At 46.6% G+C, this 25,233-nt stretch overlaps 1 protein-coding gene across 25 annotated transcripts in view; it reads left to right on the forward strand.

The window, feature by feature from the left end:
• Mical2 (microtubule associated monooxygenase, calponin and LIM domain containing 2) overlaps positions 1 to 25,233 on the forward strand; it is a 189,827-nt gene that overhangs the window by 88,974 nt on the left and 75,620 nt on the right. For 19 of the 25 annotated variants that reach the window (XR_013112772.1, XM_034505078.2, XM_076940966.1 and 16 more), the window contains 13 exons: positions 2,815 to 3,072; positions 4,108 to 4,223; positions 5,025 to 5,151; positions 5,762 to 5,852; positions 6,922 to 7,069; positions 7,922 to 8,121; positions 8,415 to 8,521; positions 15,012 to 15,080; positions 18,244 to 18,387; positions 19,889 to 20,014; positions 21,014 to 21,232; positions 21,432 to 21,533; positions 22,961 to 23,086. Coding sequence is in view for 24 of the 25 variants with exons in the window: in XM_034505078.2 (XP_034360969.2) it covers positions 2,815 to 3,072; positions 4,108 to 4,223; positions 5,025 to 5,151; positions 5,762 to 5,852; positions 6,922 to 7,069; positions 7,922 to 8,121; positions 8,415 to 8,521; positions 15,012 to 15,080; positions 18,244 to 18,387; positions 19,889 to 20,014; positions 21,014 to 21,232; positions 21,432 to 21,533; positions 22,961 to 23,086 (1,833 nt within the window). In the remaining variant the exon portion in view is untranslated. The remainder of the gene's footprint in view (positions 1 to 2,814; positions 3,073 to 4,107; positions 4,224 to 5,024; positions 5,152 to 5,761; positions 5,853 to 6,921; positions 7,070 to 7,921; positions 8,122 to 8,414; positions 8,522 to 15,011; positions 15,081 to 18,243; positions 18,388 to 19,888; positions 20,015 to 21,013; positions 21,233 to 21,431; positions 21,534 to 22,960; positions 23,087 to 25,233) is intronic. The other 6 variants (XM_076940981.1, XM_076940982.1, XM_076940983.1 and 3 more) reach the window with 3 other exon arrangements.

Raw genomic sequence — 25,233 nt, forward strand, 5'->3', positions numbered from 1 at the left:
TTTTCTGAATCTCAAATGTTATGTCTATAAAATGGACTAACATGTCTGAAGAGGGTTCTTGAGACATGACTGTGTAGTGGGTGGGGGTACATGAGGATTGCACACATGTATATAGGCACAGACACACGTCATGTACAAGGTCTGGTCGTTAGTGGTTTTCAAGGTTCTTCCCTTGTTTGGACACTTGCTTTTCTGTCCTGTTGGCTCCTTGGTTTCACTCTGTGGCTTTGCTTCTTGTTTAATTTTTGTGTTGAGCTAATTAATGTCTTGCTGTGTAGCCCGGGCTATTGTCAAACTCTCCACCCTCTTTCCTCAGCCTTCTAAGTGCTGAAGCTGCAGGCATGAGCCCCAGGCTGAACATACATCGTCAAGTATAAAGAGAGGACAAGGTGGCACTGGAAAGATGACTTAGAGGTTAAGAGCACTTGCTGTTCCTCTACAGGACCCAAATGTGGTTACTATTACCTACATCATCAGGTGGCTCATTTCAGGAGAGCCAATGTCCTCTTCTGATCTCCACAGGCACTGCATGCATATGGCATGTGCTTTCGTAGACACATACATATGGATGGATAAAAATAGGCAAGAGGAGTTGGGGAGGGCTTTGGTCAGACATCATCCTTCTAGAGCTCCTGTGCTCATTGCTTTAAGATAAGGATCCCACAGCCCCAGGTCAGCTGCCTCCAGGTCCTGGCCTAGACTGGGACCACTCATTGTTCCTTGCTAGAGTACAGTGTGCCTATCTTCTTGCCAGCTTGTACTGGCATCTGGCCTGGAGGCATGAGTAACCCAGGCCTCCCCTGGACCTCCTCCACCTTGGCTGGGGCCTCTACTGAGAGCATGGGTTGTGGGGCAGAGGCTGTGGGTGGGCCAGGTGAAACTAGCCTCACCCACCCCCACACATACCAGCTGTTACGAGCAATGGGCTTCCAAGTCTGCCAGCTCATATCTAGCTGGTCTGTCCAGTATATGATGCCCTCTTTTTCTCTCAGGTGGAAGTGGCTTCTTTAGTCTTCTAGTGGGCGAATGCTGGGAATAATCTTGCAGGGCGGTATTTTTTGACTTTCCAAAATAGAGCATTTAAAGTCATAGCTCCCCAGTAAATGCAAACAGAAGGTCACTCCAGTTATAGAGGAGGTCATATGTCTTGAGACCTCCCATACCAGCACCTTACATGGGCCCAGTTAGCATCTCATTGTACACCATTACTCATGGCATTATGAATCAGTAGGGGCAAGCAATATCTCTTCCATTGTGCCAGGCACAGCACTTTTCATGTGTGCACTCTTACCACAGCTTTAAGGCACAGATCTTGTAATTATGTTTCTGTGAATGAGAAAATGGAAACTCAGAATCAAGCTAAACCACATGCCCAGATTCTGCTTGTGAGAGGATCTCACGTATGCCAGGCTGGCCTTGAACTCATTTTGGAACTGAGGATGACATTGAAGTCCTGATTCTTTTGCCTCCATCTCCCACATACTGAAAATTATGGGTGTGCACTACCACTCCCAGTTTTAATCAGTGCTAGAGACTGATCCCCAGTTTTGCATGCACACTGGGAGCACTCTATAAGTGGAATTTTACCCCTCGAATCATCCCTGGGAAGGGTGGCCTTGAAGTTTCTCTGCCAAAGATTTGCAGAATAGACTTTGGAGATCTTCTAATCTTTTCTCTTTGTCCTCTGACACTCTCTGGCTGCATCACTGGAATGGATTCCCTCATTGTCCAAGCACAGGTGCCCTTGCTCCAGCAAAGAAGCAAGACAATGCCCACTTCCACAGCCAAGCCACAAGTGTCCCCAGCATCACAGAAAAGTGAACAACTGAGTCTGGATAGAAATTCAGAGAGTGGCATGGCACACATGCACCCTTTTATTCTAGTCCTGTTTGACCACTAACCACCATGTGTCTAGACCCCAGTAGCTTAACCCCAGCCATTATTAAATCACATTTACTGGCTTGTTCCTTTATCTTTTAATTGTACTTGAAGTTATCGCCAGAACCAGCCATGTGCAATGTGTTCCTTGTTTTCTGGGAGGCCATTATCAAGTGCACTCACTGTTCACTACAGTTCCCAGTGTCCTCTGTCTAAATTCCTCCATGAGATAGAGCTTTCAGCACTCGGGGCCAGGAAACACTCACCTCCCCTGAGGAATTGCTGTGTCTCATTTTCTGATAAGGAAAGCCCATATCACATTTCCCCTTTGCCTTGGATGCCAGGAAGCCCAAAGCCAAACTGGGTGTTTAATCACAACTGTGCTAACCGCCATGGCTGCACCATGTGTTTATTTCCTTGGCTCTGGTTTTCTAGTTTGGGTTTACATGTGTGCAAGTGTGCGTGTGCGTGCATGTGTGTGTTTGTGTGTGTGTGTGTGTGTTTATGCACACACTTCCTGCAAACATGCATGCACATATGTGCATCTCTGTTGAAATCAGATGTCAGCTTCAGGAGGGATTCCTTAGGAGCCATCTTCCTGTTTTCTGAGACAAGGTCTCTCACTGGCCAGAAACTCCCCAGTTAGGTTAGGCAGGCTGGCAAAGGACTCCCAGGAAGTCTATCTATGCCTTCCCAGCACTGAGATTATAATCACACACTGTTCTGCCTGGCTTCTTGTGTGTAGGTTCTGGGGTTTGAACTTAAGTCCCCATGTTTGCACAACAAATGCTTTACAGACTGATTCATCTCCCGGGCCCTCTACTTCTGTTTCAAGTAGCCTGGAAGACCCATCCCATGGCCTTTTGCCTAAAGGGGATCTGAAGCTCGGCCTTTGGAGAGGAGGGAGGTTTTGATGTCTGTTTTGATCTTCCTCAGGACTACATTGACACAGAAATGCTGCTGTGTGCAGAGAATGTGAACCAGGACAACCTGCTCTCCTATGCCAGAGAAGCCGCTGACTTTGCCACCAATTACCAGCTGCCGTCCTTAGACTTTGCCATCAATCACAATGGGCAGCCTGATGTGGCCATGTTCGACTTCACCTGCATGTATGCCTCAGAGAACGCAGCCCTGATGCGTGAGCGCCAGGCACACCAGCTGCTTGTGGCTCTTGTGGGCGACAGCTTGCTTGAGGTACTTCCTGCCCTTAGAGCTACAATTCAGATCCATGGTCCTGTACTCAGGCTTGTAACCTCTGCCACTAACATCCCAAGGAAGGGTAGGTTCTCAGACAAAAGGCAGACCTCTCCCAAGGCCATCTTGGCCTGGGAACCAGCCCTTTTGGCTGAATTTTGAGATTTGTCAGCTCACCTGTAGAGGAAGCCTTTTCTCCCATCTGTAGCTTCTTCTGGGCTGCTTCTAGATTGAAAAACAAAATCAACCAGCCCTGATCTGGAGCCCAGGAATGTTTTTCCTCAGAACATATAGACTCCATAAGCGTGGCTGGGACCTGTTAACCCGTGAGGGTGGCCCTATGTGGATTTTCAGTATAAAGATCTTCCAGAATGTGAGGGAGGCTCGGGGGCAGGGCAGGAGATTTTTGAAGTGCAGTGTTGTAGTCATAGCTTTCTCTCACACCCTTATAAATGTGAAGATCCTTAGATAAGTGACCATTTGGGAGTCAGCATCCCATCTTAATATGAACACTTACAGTGTCTGCAAAGTTGTCCAGAGCTGAGAGTCAGATTGCAAACCCTGCTTTCGGTCTATCATGGGCAAGCTTGGGCAGATCAGTCCTCGTTCACCCTTATTGTGGCCTGTCGTTTCTATCCCTGTCTCCCTCCCAACCTTCCCTTCCTCATACTCCTCCAGTGCTAAGTGCTCTGGCAGGCTCCAGCGTTTTCTAGCCACAAAGCTTTTGCCCCTGATTTTGCTAAATGGAAGATGAGGATCCCACCCGTGCTTTACAATGGTCATAAAGGCCACGCTTTCACAAAGCATTTTCTGGTTCCTCTCTCTCTTTCAGAGCCCCCAGGTAGCTTTGCTACATGTGGAGCCATCATACCCTTCACATGTTTGCTACAACTGCCCATGGTTCTGATAAGCTGTGGGCAGCAGAGCTGTACCCTTGCCCTGCTTCAGAGCTGGCAATCAGCCAGTGGTGGATAGAATGGGAGAAGACTGGGAGTCGTTAGAATCTATGAGAATTTTACATGTGTTATTTTACAGCCATTTTGGCCCATGGGCACAGGCTGCGCCCGAGGCTTCCTGGCAGCCTTTGACACAGCATGGATGGTGAAGAGCTGGGACCAGGGCACCCCTCCCCTGGAGGTGTTAGCTGAAAGGTGAGTCTTAAGAGTAGAGCTTATAGCTGGCCCCAGCAGCCTCGGGCAGGAGTAAAGCCAGGCTGACTGTCCAGCAGCTTTGAGCTTGTCCATCTTCCTTTGTGTGGCCTGATATGATCCGAGGGTCTCCAAGGACACTGTGTCACAATCCATTTCCTTTGGTGAGTTTCTCTGACTCCAGTATCTTAGGCCCTGGATAGTAGAAACAAATCTTGACATGAGCTAGTTCTAAATTGTGGCTCTACGACTTTTCTCATCCACACAAGGCCCAAGAGGTTTATTTAAGGAAGTCTTCAAGGACATTGCACAGTGTCCTGTCCTGAATAAGGGTTCTGTGACCTTCCAGGCCTCTCCTACAGTTGAGGTCCTGGCTTTCTCCCAGGCCCTTGTTCTGGCCACAAGACCATGAACAGATGGCTGACTTGAGAGAATTAGTACTGATACAGGAAACAGGCTTTGATGGCCTTGGATGTGGACCACTATGACCACAGGGGCAAGCCACAGCAGCAGCTTGGCTGGGCAAAGGCTTTAGCTGAACTAGAGGCTACTGAGATGCTGGCCCTGCATTCCTGCCTCTTCCTGCCTCTTCCTGCCCAGTAAAGGAGACCATATCCCCACCACCTGTATGCTTTGCCTCTCTCCCCCTTTTTGTCTCTCCCCACATTTTGTAGTTCTCTGTCAGACATTGCTGGGGAGGACTATACAAACATACCCAGGGAGACCAGGGAAGAGGGGAGTGTAGGAGCCAGGGCCTGTGGTGGCAAGAGCAACCCCTGACCTCTGGCCTCTGACTTCCGGCAGAGAGAGTCTTTACCGACTGTTACCTCAGACAACCCCTGAGAACATCAACAAAAATTTTGAGCAGTACACCTTGGACCCAGCCACGCGGTACCCAAACCTCAACTTGCACTGCGTCAGGCCTCACCAGGTAAGCCCACTCTTAAGTCAGTCTCAAGCCCCTGCAGTGACCTGACTGAGGAAGAAGAATGGTCTCGTAAATTGTACATTCCTGGAACTGAAGCCACCCTGCTAGCCCAGGGTGGAGCTGATTCTTTTCCCCAGAAGATGTAGGGGTTCAATAAAGGCAGCACTCTTCATAACCTAAAGGAGGGAGCTAGACCACATGTGATGCTGCATGCATCTGTGTTTATTTGCATGTTTGCATATGTTTTCATGTGTTAATTTGCTACTGTGCATATGTGACACTGGTTATATCTGTGTCAAAAATAATCCACTTTCCTAGATAGCTCCTTTTTACCTTACCATGCCTGGGCCTGGACTTCTTTTATTCTGGGGATTTTATTCACCCAAAATTTACCTTCTTCAATTAATTGGAGGGAGATTAGTACAGGTTCATATTAGCTAGTTAGAAACTCACTGTCGTTCTCCCACACTTGGGAAGACAGTTAAGGCCTGTGGTATGTGTTGAAAGCCATGTCAGCCAACACCTGAAAAAAGTACTATCAGGTAGGGAGTCTGGTGTGGGGCACAGGATCTGGGAACTGATGGGCGGATGCGTGTTCTTTTTCTGCTCATAGGTGAAGCATTTGTACATCACTAAGGAGATGGGCCGCTTCCCTCTGGATGGATGGGGCTCAGTGAGGAGATCTGTCAGCCTCTCCAGGCGGGGTGAGTTGTCCTTCTGGGGCCCTGAGACAAGCTATACAGGGGATGAAGCTTGCTCAGACCCACCGCCAGCTTGGCTCTGCCCCATCACCTGTGACCTTTAACAGGTGCCTCTCCTCTTTGTCCTTCAGCCTCCACATCTGTAAGAGCAAGGGTAAGACAGGATTATCAGAGTTAAGGCGTGCAGTTAGTTGTCAAGCACTTAGCACAGGAAAGTCCACTGTGGGCAGTCCCATGGGGCTGGTTTTTCTTTGCCTCTTATTTCTGGAATAAGGGTCCTGTCTCCCCAACTAGACAACAGATTCCTGAGCTTTTATCCCTCTTTTGATTCCTAATCCTGACACAACACTGGCTATGGAGTGGGTGCTCAGAGGTGGGGGAGGGATGGTTCAATGAGTAACTCCCTAGTAGCCAGCTTCTCTCAGGCCCCACCCCTCTCCTACCCAAGGACACTCCACCTATCTCTGTCTGCCCAGCCTTTCCCTCCCTTCCCTGCACACACCACATACCCAGCTGCTGTAAAATACTGTTTACAGTTTTACAACTTTTACCGTTATACAACTGTTTTACAACTGCTACACAACTGTTTTTTTATAACTTTTACAGATACAATTTTTACTGTGTTACTTTTACATAAGCATGGCAGGCTTTGCTGCCACTCCATCCTGTTTTCCTGGAATGCCTCTGTCTGATTAATTTCTGGACATTCTTCAATAGCCAACTGAAATGATGGCTGAATGATATACATCCCCAGACACTTTCTTTAGTGAGGTCTCCTCCCTGGGATAGCTTACAACAAACCTGGTCATGGGCTCCTCTACCCATGACAACTCCAAGTCATTGGTGTCACCCAGTAGATGCAGTGTCTATGTTCTTAGCCTCCAAATTAGACCTAGCTATTGTCCCCAGGGACAGTGCTGTTAGACAGTGTGCTTCCAGTTGACCCGGGTCCTGTGCAGTGGCCATCAGGGTTATGTTATGTCATCCACTCTTCCTGGTTCCCAGTCGTAATGGCAGTGAGAGTGATTGATGCTCAGGCTGAACTAGCTCACCACCTGTGTTTTTCTCCCAGAGTCAGACATCCGGCCTAACAAGCTCTTAACCTGGTGCCAGCAGCAGACCAAGGGTTACCAGCATGTCAGAGTCACTGACCTGACCACATCCTGGCGCAGCGGCTTGGCCCTGTGTGCCATCATCCACAGCTTCCGGCCAGAGCTGATGTGAGTGTGGACCCTGAACACAAGGGACTTTAGCCTTGTCGGGGTGGAGAGCCCCCTGGCCCAGCTAAATATTTCTCTCTGCAAGTTTCTATTCAGGTTGTTTTCTAAAACTTGTTTAGATAGCAACATGCTTGCCAGGTGTCCCTAGTATGTAACACTAAACACAGGATTAGTAGTTGTGTCTCTCCACTTGGCCGCCAACCCTAATAGCCACACTTTGGAAATTTGAGCATATGCCTCAAAGCCCCATTCATAAGAAAGGAAATAGAACAGAGAGACCTAACTTAACCAAAGAAGCATTTTTCTGACACCCACTTTCATCAGATCATTTATGGAATCTTCTAGAGCTTCTTTGTATGTTAGCAAAATGGTAGGATCAACTGGAAGGTGAGATGACATTCTAGAAACCCTTTGTGATATCCAAAGAACAATACTTACTGACACAGAAAGCAGCACAGACTCCCACAGATCCTTCCTAAAACACTAATGGAAACCTACTGAAGTCATCTAGCAGTGAGGAGACAGGAATCTCTTCTCCACATGATATATATGATTTGATTGCTTTGAGAAAATCTCTTGTTACTATAGCAATTACGACAAAAAAAATGAATAAGAGAAGTAATTAAGGTAACTCTCACATTTTCCAAGGAGGCTAAATCATTTTCTGGTAGCTTCAGCCTAGGTCAGTGGCATGATCATGGTCCAGGTTTGATTCAGTCCTTCATGAGCGAGGCATATTCCTGGGCTTGAGGTTGGGGCTCAACGGGGCTGGAAAAGTCATCAGCCCACAGTGCTTCTTATGAGCAATTCATCCTAACTCACCATGAACTTCACCTGACATTGATCCTCCAGCAATTTTGACTCACTGAATGAAGACGATGCTGTGGAGAACAATCAACTGGCATTTGATGTGGCCAAGCGTGAGTTTGGGATCCTGCCTGTGACCACAGGCAAAGAGATGGCGTCTACCCAGGAGCCTGACAAGTTCAGCATGGTCATGTACCTCTCCAAGTTCTATGAGCTATTCCGGGGCACCCCACTGAGACCCATGGGTAAGCACAGAGACTTGTCTAGCTGCTGGTATTATCTCTGCTCTCCAGCACAAGTCTGGCTGCTGCTGTCTACTCTACAGCTACCAGACAACTTCCATTTGACTAGAAGCCAAACAAAAATGACCCCTGATGGGATGTGGTGATCTCTCCAGACCCTTCAGCCATTTAAGGCTTTATAAAGGTCAGGGTGAGGGAATTATTTTGAAGAGTCTTGCTACAATGACACCCACTGGTTATAACATCACCACCCGGTCCTAGATCCCAATCTCAATGTTGCTTTTACTTCTCAACAGATTCATGGCGTAAAAACTATGGAGAAAATGCTGACTTTGGCTTGGGCAAAACATTTATTCAGAATAACTATCTCAACCTCACGTTGCCCAGAAAGAGGACCCCACGGGTAAGTTTCAGGCCCGTGTTTTGTTTCAGAAAGAAGACTATCATATTCAGGTCTGTTTATGTTGACAGACTATGTAAACCAGGACTCAAAAGGTATACACATAGCTCAGCGGGTACATGTCTTAAGAGTGAACCCAGGTTAGCTCAATCTCCTGAGTAGTAGGTTCAAGCTCATTCCTCGTGTCATTAGACAGTTCAGATCAGGGCTGTGATGAACATTGGTTAAGTGGCAAGGGTATAGAGTAGTATTCTATATTCTCACACTTCCATTCATTAAATTCACTTGTTCATTCAATGGTCATCATGCCCCACTAACTTGAAGGCTGTGGTTTTTAGTCGTCTTGATGATGGGAACAATTACACAGACATGAATGCTGTGGGGCTCTTGTCCTTGAGTCCAGTCCTAGTTGGCTTCTCTGTTGTCATGATTAAGCACTGACCAGACCATCTTGGGGGAGGAGAGGGTTTGTTTGGTTTACACTTTCATGTCACAGTCCATCATCAAAAGACGGCAGAGTAGAAGCTCCGGGCAAGGAATGTGGAGGCAGCAACTGAAGAAGCCATGGAGGAATGTTCACTCTCTGTCACTTACTGCTTTCTTATGCAACCCAGAATTGCTTGCTCTGAGGTGGTACCATCCACAGTGGGCTGGGCCCTCCTACACCAATAAACAGTCAAAAGAATGCCCGCAGGCTTGCCTATGTTCAGCCAGTCTGACAGAGGCATTTACTCAGGTGGAATTCCCTCTTCCTGGGTGACTCTACTTTGTGCCAAATTGGCAAACACTAATCAGTACAAGCCCAGGGTTTAATGAGGTTCTAGAAATTTCCAGATTTGTAGCACCCTTCATGGCTATGATTTTTTTTTTACAGTGTTCCTAGATAAGGGGGGGGGGGGAAATGCTTGTTCTGTTTTCTAATCAGTTAAGTTCAAACAATCTGACAGACATCACTGTGTCCTGCCTTTCCTCTGGGTTCACGCTGGTTTCAGGATAGTGAGCTACACAGTTTGGGAACCACGCATCTAGCAAACAATTATGATTTTATTCATAATATCCACCTGTGCCTGAAGGTAGGAGTACCCCAGGATAGCTATGAATATAGTCTAACACAAAATTATGAAATTAATTTAAACATGATAAGACTTTTTTTGAAACTGGGTCTCACTATATAGATGAGACTGACCACAAACTCACAGAGATCTGCCTGCCTCTGCCCCCCTCTACTGGTATTAAAAGTATACATTATCATGCCTAGCTGGTGAGACTTGTTATGGCAAGTTTTTTGCAAATCAATTATTACTCATATCTTGAATGTGAAATCTGCAAATGACAGCAGAGTGTCATAATCACACAAACATGTGCGTGTTCTTACAACCTACAAGCCATGGGTTAGACACCTCTGAATTTAATGTGTGGTATAAGACAATTTGAATCATCCAATGTGATTCAGAGAAGCCAAAATTTTGATACTCTTAATTTCAACTATCTTGCATCTCGATGAGAGATAGAATGTCCCTGCTTAATATGTTCACATTTACAGATATGAGCCAGGGATCACAGAGGCCAGGTGGCTGGCCCAAGGTCACACATTACTGAGTTATACTTTATTGCTTTGTCCCCTGCACTACACTTGTTCATTAAAAAGGCCTTTATTGTATATCCAGTGATGGACAATGCTGAAGTGATGTTAGTTGGGAGGCAATGAGAAGCTAGTTGCTGTACAAGATGCTAAGAACCATACACACATCTCTATCCATCTGTGGTGGCTCCACCTCTGTTATGCCACACAGATATTGGTGCAATCAGACATGTACCCCGCCAGCATGGGAGCTTATCATGAAATACAAATTTGGGTTAAGCCACACCTGGATCATTCTATCCCATAACCCATCTGCACCACAATGCCTACAACCTTGATGAGGGTATCAGTATTCAGCACTCCTCACTATCTCTCCCTGATGTCTCCCCAGCTTTCAGAGAAATATCCTAACATGTCCATCTGTCCAGTCCATCCACAGTGTTGCATCTTCTTCCTCAGAGGCTTCACTGTGCCCTGCTGAGCCAGTCTTAACCATCTCTCTCCCTCCAGATTTCACTTTTAGGATTCAATTCTTTTTTTCTTCTCTCCTCTTAGTTTACTGGCAACATTCAGATCTCAGTAAGACATAGCAACTCCAAGCAGACTAGAAGACATTTTCTCCATTAGGGACCATGCTTGCTTTGAGGAATAGTACTTCGATCAGGGTTGCTAAATAATAAAGACTGGGTGGTCCATGCCTGGAAAAAGAAGACCAGGGATAGTGTTTTCCTCTTTACAAGTCTTTGGTCCACTTCTACAGTCTGCCTTGGATCCTGCTCAGCATCTAAACACTTCTTAGTATATAGTGAAAGTTCTTGGGAATTTCTAAGCTTTTGTCAGTGTGCAAGTAGGTGGCATCTGAACCCACATTTTCAGCCTCTTGCCTTTCCAGTACTCACACAGACCTGTACATACTCCTGTACATCTGTGCTCCTTTGGACTCTCCTAGACCCTCTACTCCTGGGCGATGCCTGTTATTATGGATGCTACAGTCAGTATTGTCCTTGATATTTGCACATGAGGACACCTGTTGTTTCTCTCATCTTTCTCTCATCTTAAACTCATTTGTTGTGAGACCCAACAAAATTGTCACATGCCATAGAATGCCCATTCCAAAGGCCAGCTAGCTGGGCCAGAGATTTTCTATGTTCTCCTAGGTCCCACTCTGCCAGCACTTGTCCCTGGTAGGGGTGGAGTTCATATAATATGACTCTTTTGCATGTGGTCAGAGTACTCCAGATGCTGCTTTAAAGCCTTGATCTTTCTGCACAGATACTTTTTCAGGGGGCCAAGGGAGTTTTAAAAGGTGCTTCTTCTATCCATCTAGTCTGTTCACCACCCATCTATCTACCAACTCATCTGTCCATCAGTCCATTCACTCATCCACTTATCCATGTACCCATCCATCCACCTGTCCACCTACCTATCAATCAGTCCATTTACTCACCCTTTCTCCCATCCATCCACTCACCCACCCGCCCATCCATCTACTCATCCAGGCATGCATCCATCCATCATCCATCTATCTATCTACTTACCCATCTATCCATTAGTCCATTCACCCAGCCACCTATCCACCAATCAGTCCACCTACCCACCCAGCCAGCCATGTATCCATTCATCCAGCCATCTATTCATTCATCGATGCACCCACCCACCATCCATTTATCTATCTATGTGTCCACCCACGCACTCACCAATCCACCCACCCCATGGATACATACATTTTTGGAGGAAGATTGGGAACATGGAACCCTTGTAATGTAATGGGTAGGGAAACTGGGACTTGGAGATATTACATTTTAGTAAGTTATATAAGTACTATGAAAGTAAGAGCTAGAACTCAGATATTTAAATTTTTGTTACTAATAGTACTGGCACTTGTGCAGCAAACTTCTAGTTTAAGAAGCGTTTTACATCCTGTGATTTCACCAACCTTCACAACAGCTTATGAGTAAACAGTGTAAGACTCTTTTTTATAGGTGAGGAAACTGAAGTCAAAGTAGGTAGGTGGTTTTCTGATGGCCTCTAGACACAGAGCAGCACCAGAACCTATGATTCCTTGAAGAATGAGATTTCTTGCTAGTGTCACTGGCCCTTGTTTTAAATATCAAAGCTGACATTCAATGCAACCAGGCCATTACCTACAATGACCAACCCTTCTTCCTATGAGTCAGAATTAAATTCCTCCAGGGTTAGGCTAGACCAGCTAACTAAATGTAAAGGTGGTCTGAGTTGAGCCAAACAACTCAGGATTTGTGGGGACATGGCTGTCCTCTGCTGACCACATTAATAACTGGACTACCAGATATGTGCCTCTGGTTAGTTTTTAAAGAGGGAAGCCATTTGGTTTAATAAATGGCTTTTGGCACATCAGCCTTTTCAAACCCTTGAAAAATCAAGATAAGAAAGGGTTCGTGGGGTGAAAGAGCTGGAAAATGAATAGGAAAAGACAGTAAGTCATTTGTTTATTCTCATGCTCTCTCTGCCTGGCCATGGGAAATATTTGCTTTTTCCTTATGCTTCTGGTTCTTTGTCAAGTATAATAAAGTCCATAGTGATTAGAGGCTTTTAGTAAAAGGTACTTTTTATTTATTCTTTGATAATTTCATAGATGTATGGAATGTATTTTTATCATGTCCATCCCCTGACACCCCATTCCCACAGAAGCCCCTCTTCTTCTTCTCAGCCAGTCCCCTCCAAGTCTCCTGTGTGCATTTGTGTTCACATCTGCATTCATGTTCACGTCCCACTGAGTTTAGTTAGGCCCACGTGCAGGAGCATAGATGGGGGTTATCTGGTGGATCATGGCAGCACCAGTTGCTACACCACTGAAGAAAATGGCTCTGGGTTAGAGGTCTTGAATCAATCTTTGCCTTCTGGTGAGAAAAAAAAATCTCTACATTTTAATTTTCATAGGCTTTTATTTTTACCTACATCTCAATAACATTTTTTCAATGGAGAAATTATTATTAATAATTTCATTATTTGGATGCACATACTGCTAACCTTCCCATGTAGACAGCATTTTATTTCCCAGGGTCCTAGTGGAGGCATCTAAGAAGCAGAGATTACCCCCCTGTGCTTCATTTACTCTCCCAGAAGATTTGGGATCATTTTAGGACCTTCTGACTGGGCCCACCACCATGGAGTGCATTTTGCGAGCCCATAGGTCACATGTCTGGATGGGGTCTAGCCAGGCTCCAGTTGTTTGAATAGTCCCACCCCAGGCTGACAAGTATAAAAGAGAAAGTTGCATGTATTGCTCTTTGTGAGAAAAGCCAAGTCCTCATTGAAAGTGGAAACAAAAATACAAAGAGAGCTCTAAGATTATGCACGGAGCATTCTTGTTGATAGGACATTCTGTACTTTCATGGCTCTGGTCTCTAGGCCTAAGTGGCATTCACAGTCGGTAGAGCTGGGAGCCCAGACAGCCTGTGTCTCTAAAACCCAACATTGTGGAAAATAAGGTCATCTGTTTCTCTTGGTGTTTGCCCAAGCATTTAGACTGAGATTATTTCCATTCACAAAATAGTGATTGATGAGAAGCTGAAGGAAATGTTGAAGGGAGGCAGGGCCCTCTGATCCCTTGGTTTATAGTGCCTTAGTCAAATTTTTGAACAAATTTTCATGACTGAACTATAGTTGTGGTTTTTTTAATGGAGTTGGTAAACATGGCAATTTGTGCATGCACATGCATATGCGTGTCCATGTCGTACGTGTGTGTGTGTGTGTGTGTGTGTTGTGTATGTCTGTGTGTGTGGTGGGTGTGTCTGTCTCTGTGTGTGGGTACACTTAGTACACTTGAGTGACACATGGTAGACTCAGTTCTGAGACTGCTATTTTAGAATAGCCAGGCCTGAAATGACCCTTCTGTGGCCAGTCCATGCTAAGGCCTGGATGGAAGTTATGCCTGTGTTTACAGTGAATTTATAGCCCCTCTTCCTACACTTATGGTGTTTGAAAGGCTGGGATGAAATGTGGACATGAAGGAAGTCAGAGTGTAGGAGAATCCATGCAGATCTGATACATGCTCTGTGCATCCTGACTCCAGACTCCCCCGGGGGATAGCCACTCAGAGGAGGTCCAAGTCACTGGAAGCTGGCAGTTAAGATGTTTATCCTTAGGAAGTCTACTTAATCTAGGATCAAAGATACATATGAAGACGCTACTGTGTTCGTCCTCTACCCCTACCCGAGGCCATGGTGATAGCTCAGTCCTTACAGCTCTCCTCCTCATCCGTCTAGGCCAGTTCATAGGCCTTGGGTAGATTGTTCAGATTATGGGAGCAGGGAGTGAGCTATGAGGTGATATCAGGACAGCTGGGTAATATCTATGAAAGGGAATGTGTCTGTGAATAGTTACAGTGAATGGGGAAGTCAGGAAATCTGAATTGGCCTTGACAAATTGGACATTTGATCTCTAGTCCTCAGGTTGGATCTAATGTTTATTTGAAATGAATTAAATCTTATAATGGTACATGGACTACAGGTTAACTATGATACCAAAGCCCTGGACGGGTGAACCTGTGCTACCTCTTCATGGGAGGCCCAGGGAGCACAGAAAGTCTGGTGGTTTCTACAAGGCAGTTCACACAAAAGGTATCTCCATGCCAGGCCTGGCTCTGACCTTAGACACATGATTAAACCCCGTCGGAGCCTAAAGCCACTGGGATAGAGATGATGCCTACCCTGCCTGTGTCGTAGGGATTCTGAGATAGAGTAGAAACACTCTCCACTGTGCCTGACCATAACTCCATGCCAGCACTTGTTGTATGTGGGGCCATCTTTGCCCATGTCTACCACTGGGCAAACTGGACAGCTGTTTCCAGACAAGCATGCATCCTTCTATGCTTCTAGTTCAAACAGTGTCCATGGCCCTAAGCTCACCATGTTTTCTTGGCCATTACAGGTAGACACTCAGACTGAAGAGAATGACATGAACAAGAGAAGGCGACAAGGCTTCAACAACCTGGAAGAGGTCTGTGTGCACAGGCTCAGGTGATACAAAGGTCCATGTTCTGAGGACCAGTGGCTTGGGTGTGCTTGGCTATGTCACTAGCCTTTGTCCCGTCTGGTTTTGTTCTCTCATGAGCCACTGGGATCCAGGCTCAGTTTGATAGAAAAACAGTCAGTATTCTGATCCCCACTTAGCTGTATAACCTTGTAGGATGAAACCTCCCTGGGAGGAGGGGTATGTCTGTCAAATGTGCTGATACATCTAAACTGCCTGAAACTTTGCAGGGCTTGTAGATTTATAAGATGACCTATATAATATAGCTAATTAATATTGAATTTTTAATTACACTAAGTAGGAAAGAGACACCAGTAGGCCCTCTGCATTTTTTCCCCTGCCTTTTGGACTTGGAGTCTTAAGACAAATGTTGGGTACTCTCGAGTGCCACCACCTGGTGAAAGGAGAAAATTGTAGGAGACTGTGTGTCCAACTCTAGAACTTGCCTAAAGTGGCATAAACTTGCCTAGAACTAGCATAAAGTGGGCATGAATTCTACTCTAAAGAAATAATTTAAAGAGACGTAAGGTGTGCACTTCACTTATTTGTGCCTGTGTGTGTGTACATTTTGGAGGCTAATCATGTTCCTTGTGTGCATGCGAAGGCGGAGATTGATGTCAAGTGTCTTTCCTGTTTGCTTTCCACCTTATTTCTCAGAGACAGGGTCTTACAAAGAAGTAATATCTTCTCCATTAGGCTTAATTGGCCAGCCCATGAGCCCCAGGGGTCATCCTGCCTCCACTTCCCAGTGCTATGGCTATGGACATGTACCATTGCACCCAGCTTTTTATGTGGGTGTTGGGGGGCGGGGCTGAGTCTTCATGTTTGTGTGCCAGTCACTTTACCAGTGAAGCCATCTCCCCAGCCCTGTGTTACATTCGTCAAAGCCATCCTAATTCTGCAATAGGAAGCGTGCATATGTTAAGGAGCTGTGGGTGCCAGTTTTAGCCAGCCTGCTGGTTAATGTCAGAGCTGACTCAGAGGCACATGGGATAATTTGTAAGCCACACTCATGCTTGATTCACAGGACTCATAAGAGACATGCCCCTTCTGTGTGGTTAGAGAGGCTTTATTGCTGTATTTTGTAAAACATTATTCTTCATGGCTCAGACTTGTTCCACCTTCCAGAAAACAAGCTGTCAGTCAAGCCAGGAGCCCATCCGGATAGAGCACAACTGCCCACCCTTCACCTCATTTATGATAAAAAGACATCTGGAATTCTTGTCACACCTTACAATGTGAACATGCTCACTATCCCCGTCTGAAGCATTCCCAGAGCTTCTGGGGGTGATCCCATCAAGAACTGTGGCTTCAGGGAGTAGAGGAATGGCTGAGAAGTTAAGAGAGCTCACTGCTCTTTCAGGGACTCAAGTATAGTTTCCAGTACCTACAAAAGCTAGCTCTCAACTGCCTAACACTGCAGCTACAGAGTATCCAATGCCCTCTCCAGGCCTCCACAGCCACTCAAATACATGTCACACACACATACACATACACACACACACACATGAATGATTTTTTTTAAAATAAAAATAAAAGAGAAATGCAGGTCCTGGACTCAATGAATCAAATCTGGTTTGAAAAAAGGTTATTGGTAGGTACCTCAGTGAGTGTGGGCCTGTTGTAGTGGCTGACTTTGATTTTGTGCAAACAATGTTCATTCAGTAAACTCTCTCCTTGCCCTTGAGTCTACATTCATGTGCAAGCCACATTTCATACACTAAAGTGAGGAGTGACTCTGCATTTTGTGTCTGTCCAACACTTGACTGTGCTGTGCATACACGACTCCTTCCCCCAGGCTACTTCTCTTTGAGGCCTAATTTCAAAAACAGTCAACTTTGACTTGCATCTTCCCATGTGTCTCTTCTGAATGAATGCATCTTTACCACCTCAAGATCACTGCTCCTGTGGGGAAGACTCATTGTCTTCTTGAGATGGCCGACCACCCTCACTTGGCACATTACCCCCTCTCTGTCTTCTAAGGTGTGTGGGAAAAGAGTCCCATGGAACGGGAAAAGACATTAGGAAATACTAGAAATTTTCCAATGTTATTAATTAGCAGATGAATGAGAAGGAACTCAATTTTATAAACCATTGTAACAAGGTCCTCCTCACAGTCTGGCTACCATCATTTCTCATAGGATGGGTGTGAGGCGCCCTTCACCCCTGTGCCATGAGTCCGCAGAACCTCCAGTGCAGGCGAAATGTGAGAACACATCAGACCAACACAGATTGAGGATCTTTTTATAAAATAGCTGCCAAGTGCCCCTCAGAAGTGTAAGAGCCAAGGAAGATAGAGAAATGCCAGAGATCGGAGGAGACTAAGGAGAAAAGATGACTAAATGTGTGGGAGCCTGGATGGGAGCCTGGAACTGAAGATGGGTGGGAACGGAAAAGCTGACACAATCCAAACAGAGCCCCCGGTCCAGATCACAGCATTGAGCCAGTGTCCACTCCCCGACTCTGATAACATTATTCCTGAAGCTAGGTCAAAGGCAGCTGGAGGAAGGGTGCTCAAGAGCAAGCCGTATTGCTTTGTGCCTTCTGTGTAAATCTAAAGTTATTTCAGAATTGCTTTTTATCTAAAGGTTGGAGTTGTGGGTGAACTTGAGAAAAGGAGTACAGAGCAGCAGAGAAAACTTGCCTTAAAGCCTGTGCTTATGATAGCCCAGCTGATCTCTCTCTCTCTCTCTCTCTCTCTCTCTCTCTCTCTCTCTCTCTCTCTCTCTCCCTCCCTCCCTCCCTCCCTCCCTCCCTCCCTCTCTCTTCCTCCCTCTCTCCCTCCACACTTCTTAGCCAAATGATGCATTTGGAAACTATTTTATGTAACATCTCTCTATAAGAACTGATTTTTTTTCTGAAATAACCTCTTGAAGTGGGACACTCCTCCCATTTTGTAGATGGTGCAAATTCAGAGACCTAAAGCACCAAGGTCCCAGGGCTTGGAGGGAAAGAGTCAGAATTCAAACTTTTAACTGCTGGGTTCCCAAGCTGGCCATGCCCACTCTTTAGACACACACATTGTGCTGTAAGCATCAGTTCTAGGGCTCATCCCTGTTGCCTGGACTCAGAGAGAGGCCCTCTGTTCAGACAATGCCTAGATTCCAATGTGCTGCTTTGATCTTTGCAGCTGCCGGCCTTCTCCAGCCATAGCTTGGGCTCCAATCAAGAGTATGCTAAAGAAAGTGGCAATCAGAACAAAGTCAAGTACATGGCCAATCAGCTGCTGGCCAAGTTTGAGGAGAACACTCGGAACCCTTCAGTCATGAAACAGGTAAGGTTATTACATGGCCACTGGACCTACCTCCGGTGACAGAAACTTTCTGGCTAGAGATCGGCTGAAGTTCACCATCTGGGTCTGACCAAAAAACAACAACAACAACAACAATATAACTATATAACTATATAACTATATAACTATATATATATATATATATATATATATATATATATATATATAACTATATATATATATTTATACACATACACATATACATATATCAACAACAAGCCCTTCAGCCTTCTGGCTATGAAGTAACAGACTTCCATGAGGACAGGTAGCAACTCTTTTCTACTTTGGAGTTACACTGTCCTGTTAGAACATTCAGTCCTCCATAATGGATATCTCAACAAGTAAGTGTGGTGGCATTCCAGTAAAACCAATTTACACAAACAGGCCCCTGCATTAGACCTATGAGTTACAGTTTTCTGATGCTCATCTTGCAATAATTAAATCCATTTTTTATTTTGGTTTTGCACTCAAACCATGATTTGTAGCCAATGTGAGATGGAGCAACTTGAATTGACTGTGTGGGAGAGCACTGCCCCAGTCCATGGTGAAGTGATGCACCCCAACCAGAGGCATTGACTAAGATAACAACAAGGACTTGACCAACCCCCTCAGTGTTCCCTGGTGTCTCTCCCCTCCCTGTGCTCCAGCAGGCCCTGATGAGGTGCTCTGCCCAACCAGGGCAGGCTGCTGCTGTGCCTCAGACTGCTGAGTCCTCTCTGACTCACTCACTTGAGGTCTGTGCTCATAGCTTGGTACTCTCTTCACTTGCCTTGGATACACGTCGTATTATGATATATGGTTATTATTACAAAACTCTGAGGTCAGATTCCCTTTGTGTATGGAGGACACCAGTCCCATGACAGAAATTGGCTCATTTTATGGGGGACAGTCTCCTTACTGGTTAACTTTAGAGGCAAACATGAATGGCTCCTTGGTCTTGGGGTGAGCCACACCTCTCCTGAATAACTAACCTCCAGGAAGTGGCTTTATTATAAAAGGGCAATTTTCTTGAGTCCTGTCTTTGTCTAAACGTAGTTTCAATGGTCCCTTCTGGAGGCCTGACTTCCTATAAGCCCCACTGTTAGGGAGGGCTCTGTCCATTTGGCCTGAACATCGCTGTCCTGGAGTAGGCAAGAAGCTCTCTGTTTCTGGGAGGACTGCACTGGACACTCTAGCACGGTGTAGGCTGGCAATGATGGCCCAGAGCCCTGTGTTTGAGCCAAAAGCAAGGCCTGTGGGATTCACACGTCGTCCCAGAGCAGGGGACTACAGGACTTGTCCATCCACATGCTTGCAGAGCCAAGGATCCAGTTTCCCAGCTGGGCCAGGCTTCCAGGCACCTAGCCAGCCCCATCTCTGCTCCTCCACACTGCATCTCCTTCTCCCTGTTTCTCCTGCCCTCCCTCCACATACCTGGGTCTCACTTGCCTTTTCTTTCCTGTCTCCTGGGGCTGCCTCTGTGGACCTGCCTTTCTACTCTCAGGACTGCCACCGGGTCTCAGGCATGGGTAAGCCTGTCCTGTGCTCTGCCTCTCGCCCTCCTGGTACTTCTCGCTGCCCCAAGCTGGAGGAGTCCACTCCCAGGCTTCCACCTCCTCTGAAAAGGCAGGTAGGGCTCTTTCCAGTGGATACTATTTTGTTAATGCCAGTGGGAGGGGACTTTGAGCCAAGGGGTGGGATTCATGGCTCCCTCTTGCTCCCAAATATGGCTGAATATAAAATCCCTGTACTATCCTTGTAGATAAGATCTTATCCTTATGGATAAGAACAACCACATAGGTCTACCTGAAGTACATGCCACTGGTCCCTCAGACCATAACAGGAGTTACCCAGCCATCCACATTCACTCTTGATTCTGTTGCTTCAGGGCGGGGGGGGCAAGGGAGGAAGGAAGCAACTGCATGTGGCATTTTGGGGAATTATCATGTCATCCTTTAGTGCAGAGAGCTAGTGAATAAACTGGTTTCCAATTTATTGAAAAAATAATAATATAATGGAATCGGGGGCCTCGTGGGTACACTCACTGAAGAGGTGAGGCTGAGGCATGGTAAAAGCCTTTCCTGATGTCTAAGCAGCCAGAGCCTGCATGCAGAGACTGTGGTTTATCCCATCTCTGGTTTTGGAATCTGGACAGAGTCAGGATGAGTACCCATAAACCCCAGGTCATCTGGTCAGCACTGGGTATTGTGTGTTGCTCTCATACCAGAGGGGGAGAGCAGTCAGTGCAGTCTAATGCACCTACTGTGTGTCTGTGTGCTTACCAGTCCTTTGAGGGCAAGGAATGCTCGTGCATACTCAGATCAACCATAGTCTCTAAAGGAACAAGCCAGACCTTCCTTAAGGCATCCTAGGTAGTCTTGGAATATGAATACTCATGGGACCAGGGTTATAGAGGTTTGTCTGGGGCACTCTTAGGCCCAGGACTGAGAACTCTGATTGGGTGCTAGGAATACAAGTACAAGTGCAGATGCCCCTCCTCCACCCAGGCTACTCTATGACCTTTCTCAACACCTGCTGCTATGCTCTCTGTCCCTGGTCCTCGTGGAGGTTCCTCATGGAGGTTTCCCTCCTATAAATGGAAGAAAGCTGACTTCCCCCTCTCTCTCAGTTCTCCTCCACGGTGGCAACTGGACAGGTGCTCAGAGAACTCAATCAAGTACCTGCTAGTGGCGAGGGCCCCAGCAGACCCTGGAGAGCCAGGGCCAAGTCAGACCTGCAACTGGGTGGGGCTGAAAATCTTGCCACCCTGCCTCCCACCTGCCAAGGGGCACTGGCCCTATCCGGGGTGCTGCGGCGCCTGCAACAAGTAGAAGAAAAGGTTCTTCAGGTGACCATCCTTTCTGCTTATCTGTGTCCATGTCCCATCCTACCTGCTCCTCATCCGGATCCCTTCCCCTCTGGTTCCCTGCCTGTCTTCTGTCTCCTGTGTGTGAAGAGACAAACCTGGCTTACTCCTTCCCCTCTCCCTTGGTGGCAACCCTCGTGGCCACTGTCCCTATCCTTCTCCTTTCTCACCTTGACTGCAGAAGAGGGCCCAGAACTTGGCTAACAGGGAATTTCACACAAAGAACATTAAAGAGAAGGCAGCTCACCTGGCCTCCATGTTTGGACACGGGGATTTACCGCAGGTAAACCAGGGGCTTTCAGAGTCTTCGGGAACCAGGGCTGGGTGTCTGGCTGGGTAGCCATGGGCCAGCCCCAGAAGCTTTTCTATAGTACAAGAAGAAAGTCACTTTTTAAGCCATTGATAAGTCTGAGCTTGTATCTAACAGACCCAAATGCATAGTTTTTGATTACGACAAAGGAAAATGGAGACAGAAAAATAAGCCCAAGTCAAAAGAAACCATTACCCAGCAAAAAACATGCCCCATTAAGATCCTAGTAGGTCTGACTGTGGTGACACATGCCTTTAATCCCAGCACTCAGGAGGCAGGGGCAGGTGGATCCCTGTGAGCTTGAGGCCAGCCTGGTCTTTACAGTGAGGTCCAGATTAGCCAGAGCTACACAGTGAAATCTTGAGTCAAAACAAAGTAACATTAAATCAAAGGGAACAACCCTGGTCAAGGGTATCCAGTCTTTTGACTTTGGGATATGATGCTGTCATGCACAATGTGCTTTGTCACATTTGTAGTTATCTTGGAGTGCATGTGGCATGTGGCATGTGGCATGTGGCATGTGCATACGTATGTGCTTAGATAATTTCCAAGTAGACATTGAACTTCCTGACAGTCACTGTAAGGAGGAATTACGGGGCTCTGGGTGCTTTAAAGGTGAAAGCAGCGAGCTTGTGCCATTACAGCCCATCCCTCCCAATCAGGGGACACTGAATGATGAGACAACGCTCAACCTCAGCTCTGTCTCTCAAGCTGCAGTGCTAAGCTAATGCAAGAAACTTTGCCTTAGCTGGGAAGTACAGCTTCCTCCAGACTACGTACTGATTTAGAAACTGGTGGAAAAGGGTGTTTGCATAGCAGGAACTCGAAGAGTAATAGTGAAGCCCTGGAGGTGGGGGTGGGAGTATACTTGCAAAATCCTCCTTCTTCAGCAAGCTGTCTCTAGAACACGTCTCCGCCAGCTTCACCCAGCCTCCTCTTGTGTCTCCGGCTGCCACTGGAGTCATGCATAGAGGGAAGATCTGCACTGAGTTCATTGCCAGGGTTCTAGCAGCCTCCTGAAGGCCAGCAAGTATGTGCCTACAGCTGCAGAGGCCCCAGCTATGGCAGTCTGCCCCGGCTGGCTCAGGCTTCTCCCCTCCTAAGCCTGCAGCTGCTCCCTCATACCAAACTCTGTGAGGGCTTCTCATGAGTACTGCAGTCTTGGGCAGTCCTAGGCAGGAGCAGAATGGGTCTCCTCAGAGTTCTTCAGGGAGGTGGAACTGAAGCAGAATGCAGTTCAGTCAGGAGCCACATAATCCCACGTGGCTCCAAAGACACATTTCTGTGTCATCCTGAGACACAGGCCCCAGGGTCTGCTCCTCCATGGGTATGTCAAAGGCACGACTGCTATATCTGCCACAGCTGTAATTCTATCTTTATTCTGTCTCCGTCCCATTCAGGATAAACTTCTATCTAAACGCGTGCCTCACGCTCATCCTCCATCTCCTCCCTCTTGCCTTCTGTCTCCTGATCCAGCTGCTGCTTCCTCTCCACCCGCTGCCGACTCTGTTTCTCCTGCCAGAAAGGTAGTCGCCCTGGATCATCGCCTTCCCCACCCCTGCATGTTCTGAGTTGTTCTCAGGCTCCATCTGGCCAGCACAGCCAAACATCTGGAGCTAGGCTTGGCTGTGATGGAAGTTTGTTAGATATTGTCCAAAAGCCCTAGATCCGGTTTGGGTTTGTGTTAGTGCATACATATAGCAGAACAGCTCCAGCCTGCACTGTGAGCGTCACTCTCACATAAAACATTCATCAGGGACCCAGATGCCAGGCCCTGCCCGGGCACTGAGAAAATGAAGAGAAGCTTTGGACCCCTTGTTATCATTTGAACAGAGATGCCACCCCTATCATAAGAATAACCATACATTTTATACGTGGAGTTGCTGACATGTAGCATGCCCGACCTAAACACATGACAATTTGACACAATAAGCTTAGTACAATACTATTTATGGGCTTTGTAAGATTATATGTTGGACAGATTATAGGAACAGAAAGAAGCCTGGAGACAGTTCAGAGGCAATGACAGGAGACTTGTGTGGAAGGTTCCACAGGAATAGTTTTCTAGACAGAGGTGTGGGGCTAGGGTGTGGTAGGACGCGGTCAGTGTGTATAAAGGTGAGCAGACATGGCTGACATGAAATGAGAGGGCAGAATGTCTAATGTCACCAGCTTTGTGGTGACAGTGTATGAGGATGTGCAGAGGATATCACAGAGCGCTGTCAGCATGTTATGAGTTTCATCCTCTGACTGGGCTACAGTGAGCTCCTGAAAGATCCACCCTATGTTCTCAGAGGATGATTTGGGTAGCAGTACAGAAGCTAGCCAGAGGGAGAGAGGTGGCGAGCTAGCTGTGACTCAGTAGAGAGTGAACTGTTCTGTGAACAAGAGTTAGTTTGGATCTAGGGCACATTTGTAACCTCCGGGCTGAGCCAAACTGTTCCTCTGAGCTCACCGTCTGTTGTTGGCCTGTCTCCTGCAGAGGTCAGCATGCAGGGCTGAAAGCTCCCTGTCTGAAGGTCCCTGACTCCTGATTTGCTTCTGTGCTGATGAGCTGGTTACTTCCAGCTTCGTGCTCTTCTCTTAGCAAAAAAAAACAAAAAAACAAAAAACAAACAAACAAAAAAAAAACTCCAAGTTGCCCATTGTTTTGTAACTGGGAGTTTTGCTCCCACTGACACCCTGAACATCTGTATGGAGATATGCATAGAAAGAATCACCAAAGAAAGAGGAAACTTTATTACCTGACCCCTTCCAGGTCCCCCCATGGGCATTAAACTCCCCCAAAGACCAGGAGGAGGTGACACAGACACCCCTGATTTCCAGTATCACTAAAAAACAGTCACAGTCATGATATCAACACAGATGCATCTGAGCAGCGTCAGCACATCCATCAGCTGTTTGCCTTTAAGCCCCTTGGCCTATCAGGGCCTCCATTCTCCCCACTCCCAGTGTAAAGGGGGATCCTGGCTCACATGGTGGTGAACTGTGTGAGTGGAGACAGGCGTTTTTGCCAGCACCATCAACAGGTACTTAGTGAACCTTCATTCACTCAACAAGTGCTTATTAAACTCGGGTTGGATACTTCAGACTCTTGGCATATGTATCAATGAATCAGAGTTAAGTCCTTATACTAAGGAGGCTGTGTTATAGTAGGAGGAAAAGCCGATATTAATGTGATGTATAAATAAGTTATGTATGTCAGAAGGTAAGGCGATAATTGCTGTGGAAGATTTACAGCACTAGCAGGGGCCTAGGGTGCTAGAGACAAGGAACAGTATAAAGTAGAACGAGCAAGAAGGACCATCCTACATCTGTAAGAACTGAGAAGAAGCAGAAGCAGATAAGAAAAGAAAGGTTCAAGGAAACTCCTGGGTTCCATGGTTCTCAGTCCATGGTCTGATGATCTCTCTGAACCAGATGGAAGTAGCTCTGTCAGGGGATAGCCCACAAACTGTACTCTGGCTCTGGCTGACTACTAGAGCCCACTTCCATGGAAGCTGCATACCTGGGTGATGGAGACTAAATAAGATTGGCTTTGAGATGGGCCTGCCTCAGGAGCTTTGTCCCTTGTTTCTGTGGGCTTGAATCTCTGCCCTTTCATCTCCCAGACCACCCCCTGCCATACATCATGAGATGGATGTGTAATTGGGATTTTTTTTTATTGTTTTTG

The sequence above is a fragment of the Arvicanthis niloticus genome, chromosome 1 (genome assembly GCF_011762505.2).
Source record: "Arvicanthis niloticus isolate mArvNil1 chromosome 1, mArvNil1.pat.X, whole genome shotgun sequence".
Taxonomy (NCBI): Eukaryota; Metazoa; Chordata; class Mammalia; order Rodentia; family Muridae; genus Arvicanthis; species Arvicanthis niloticus.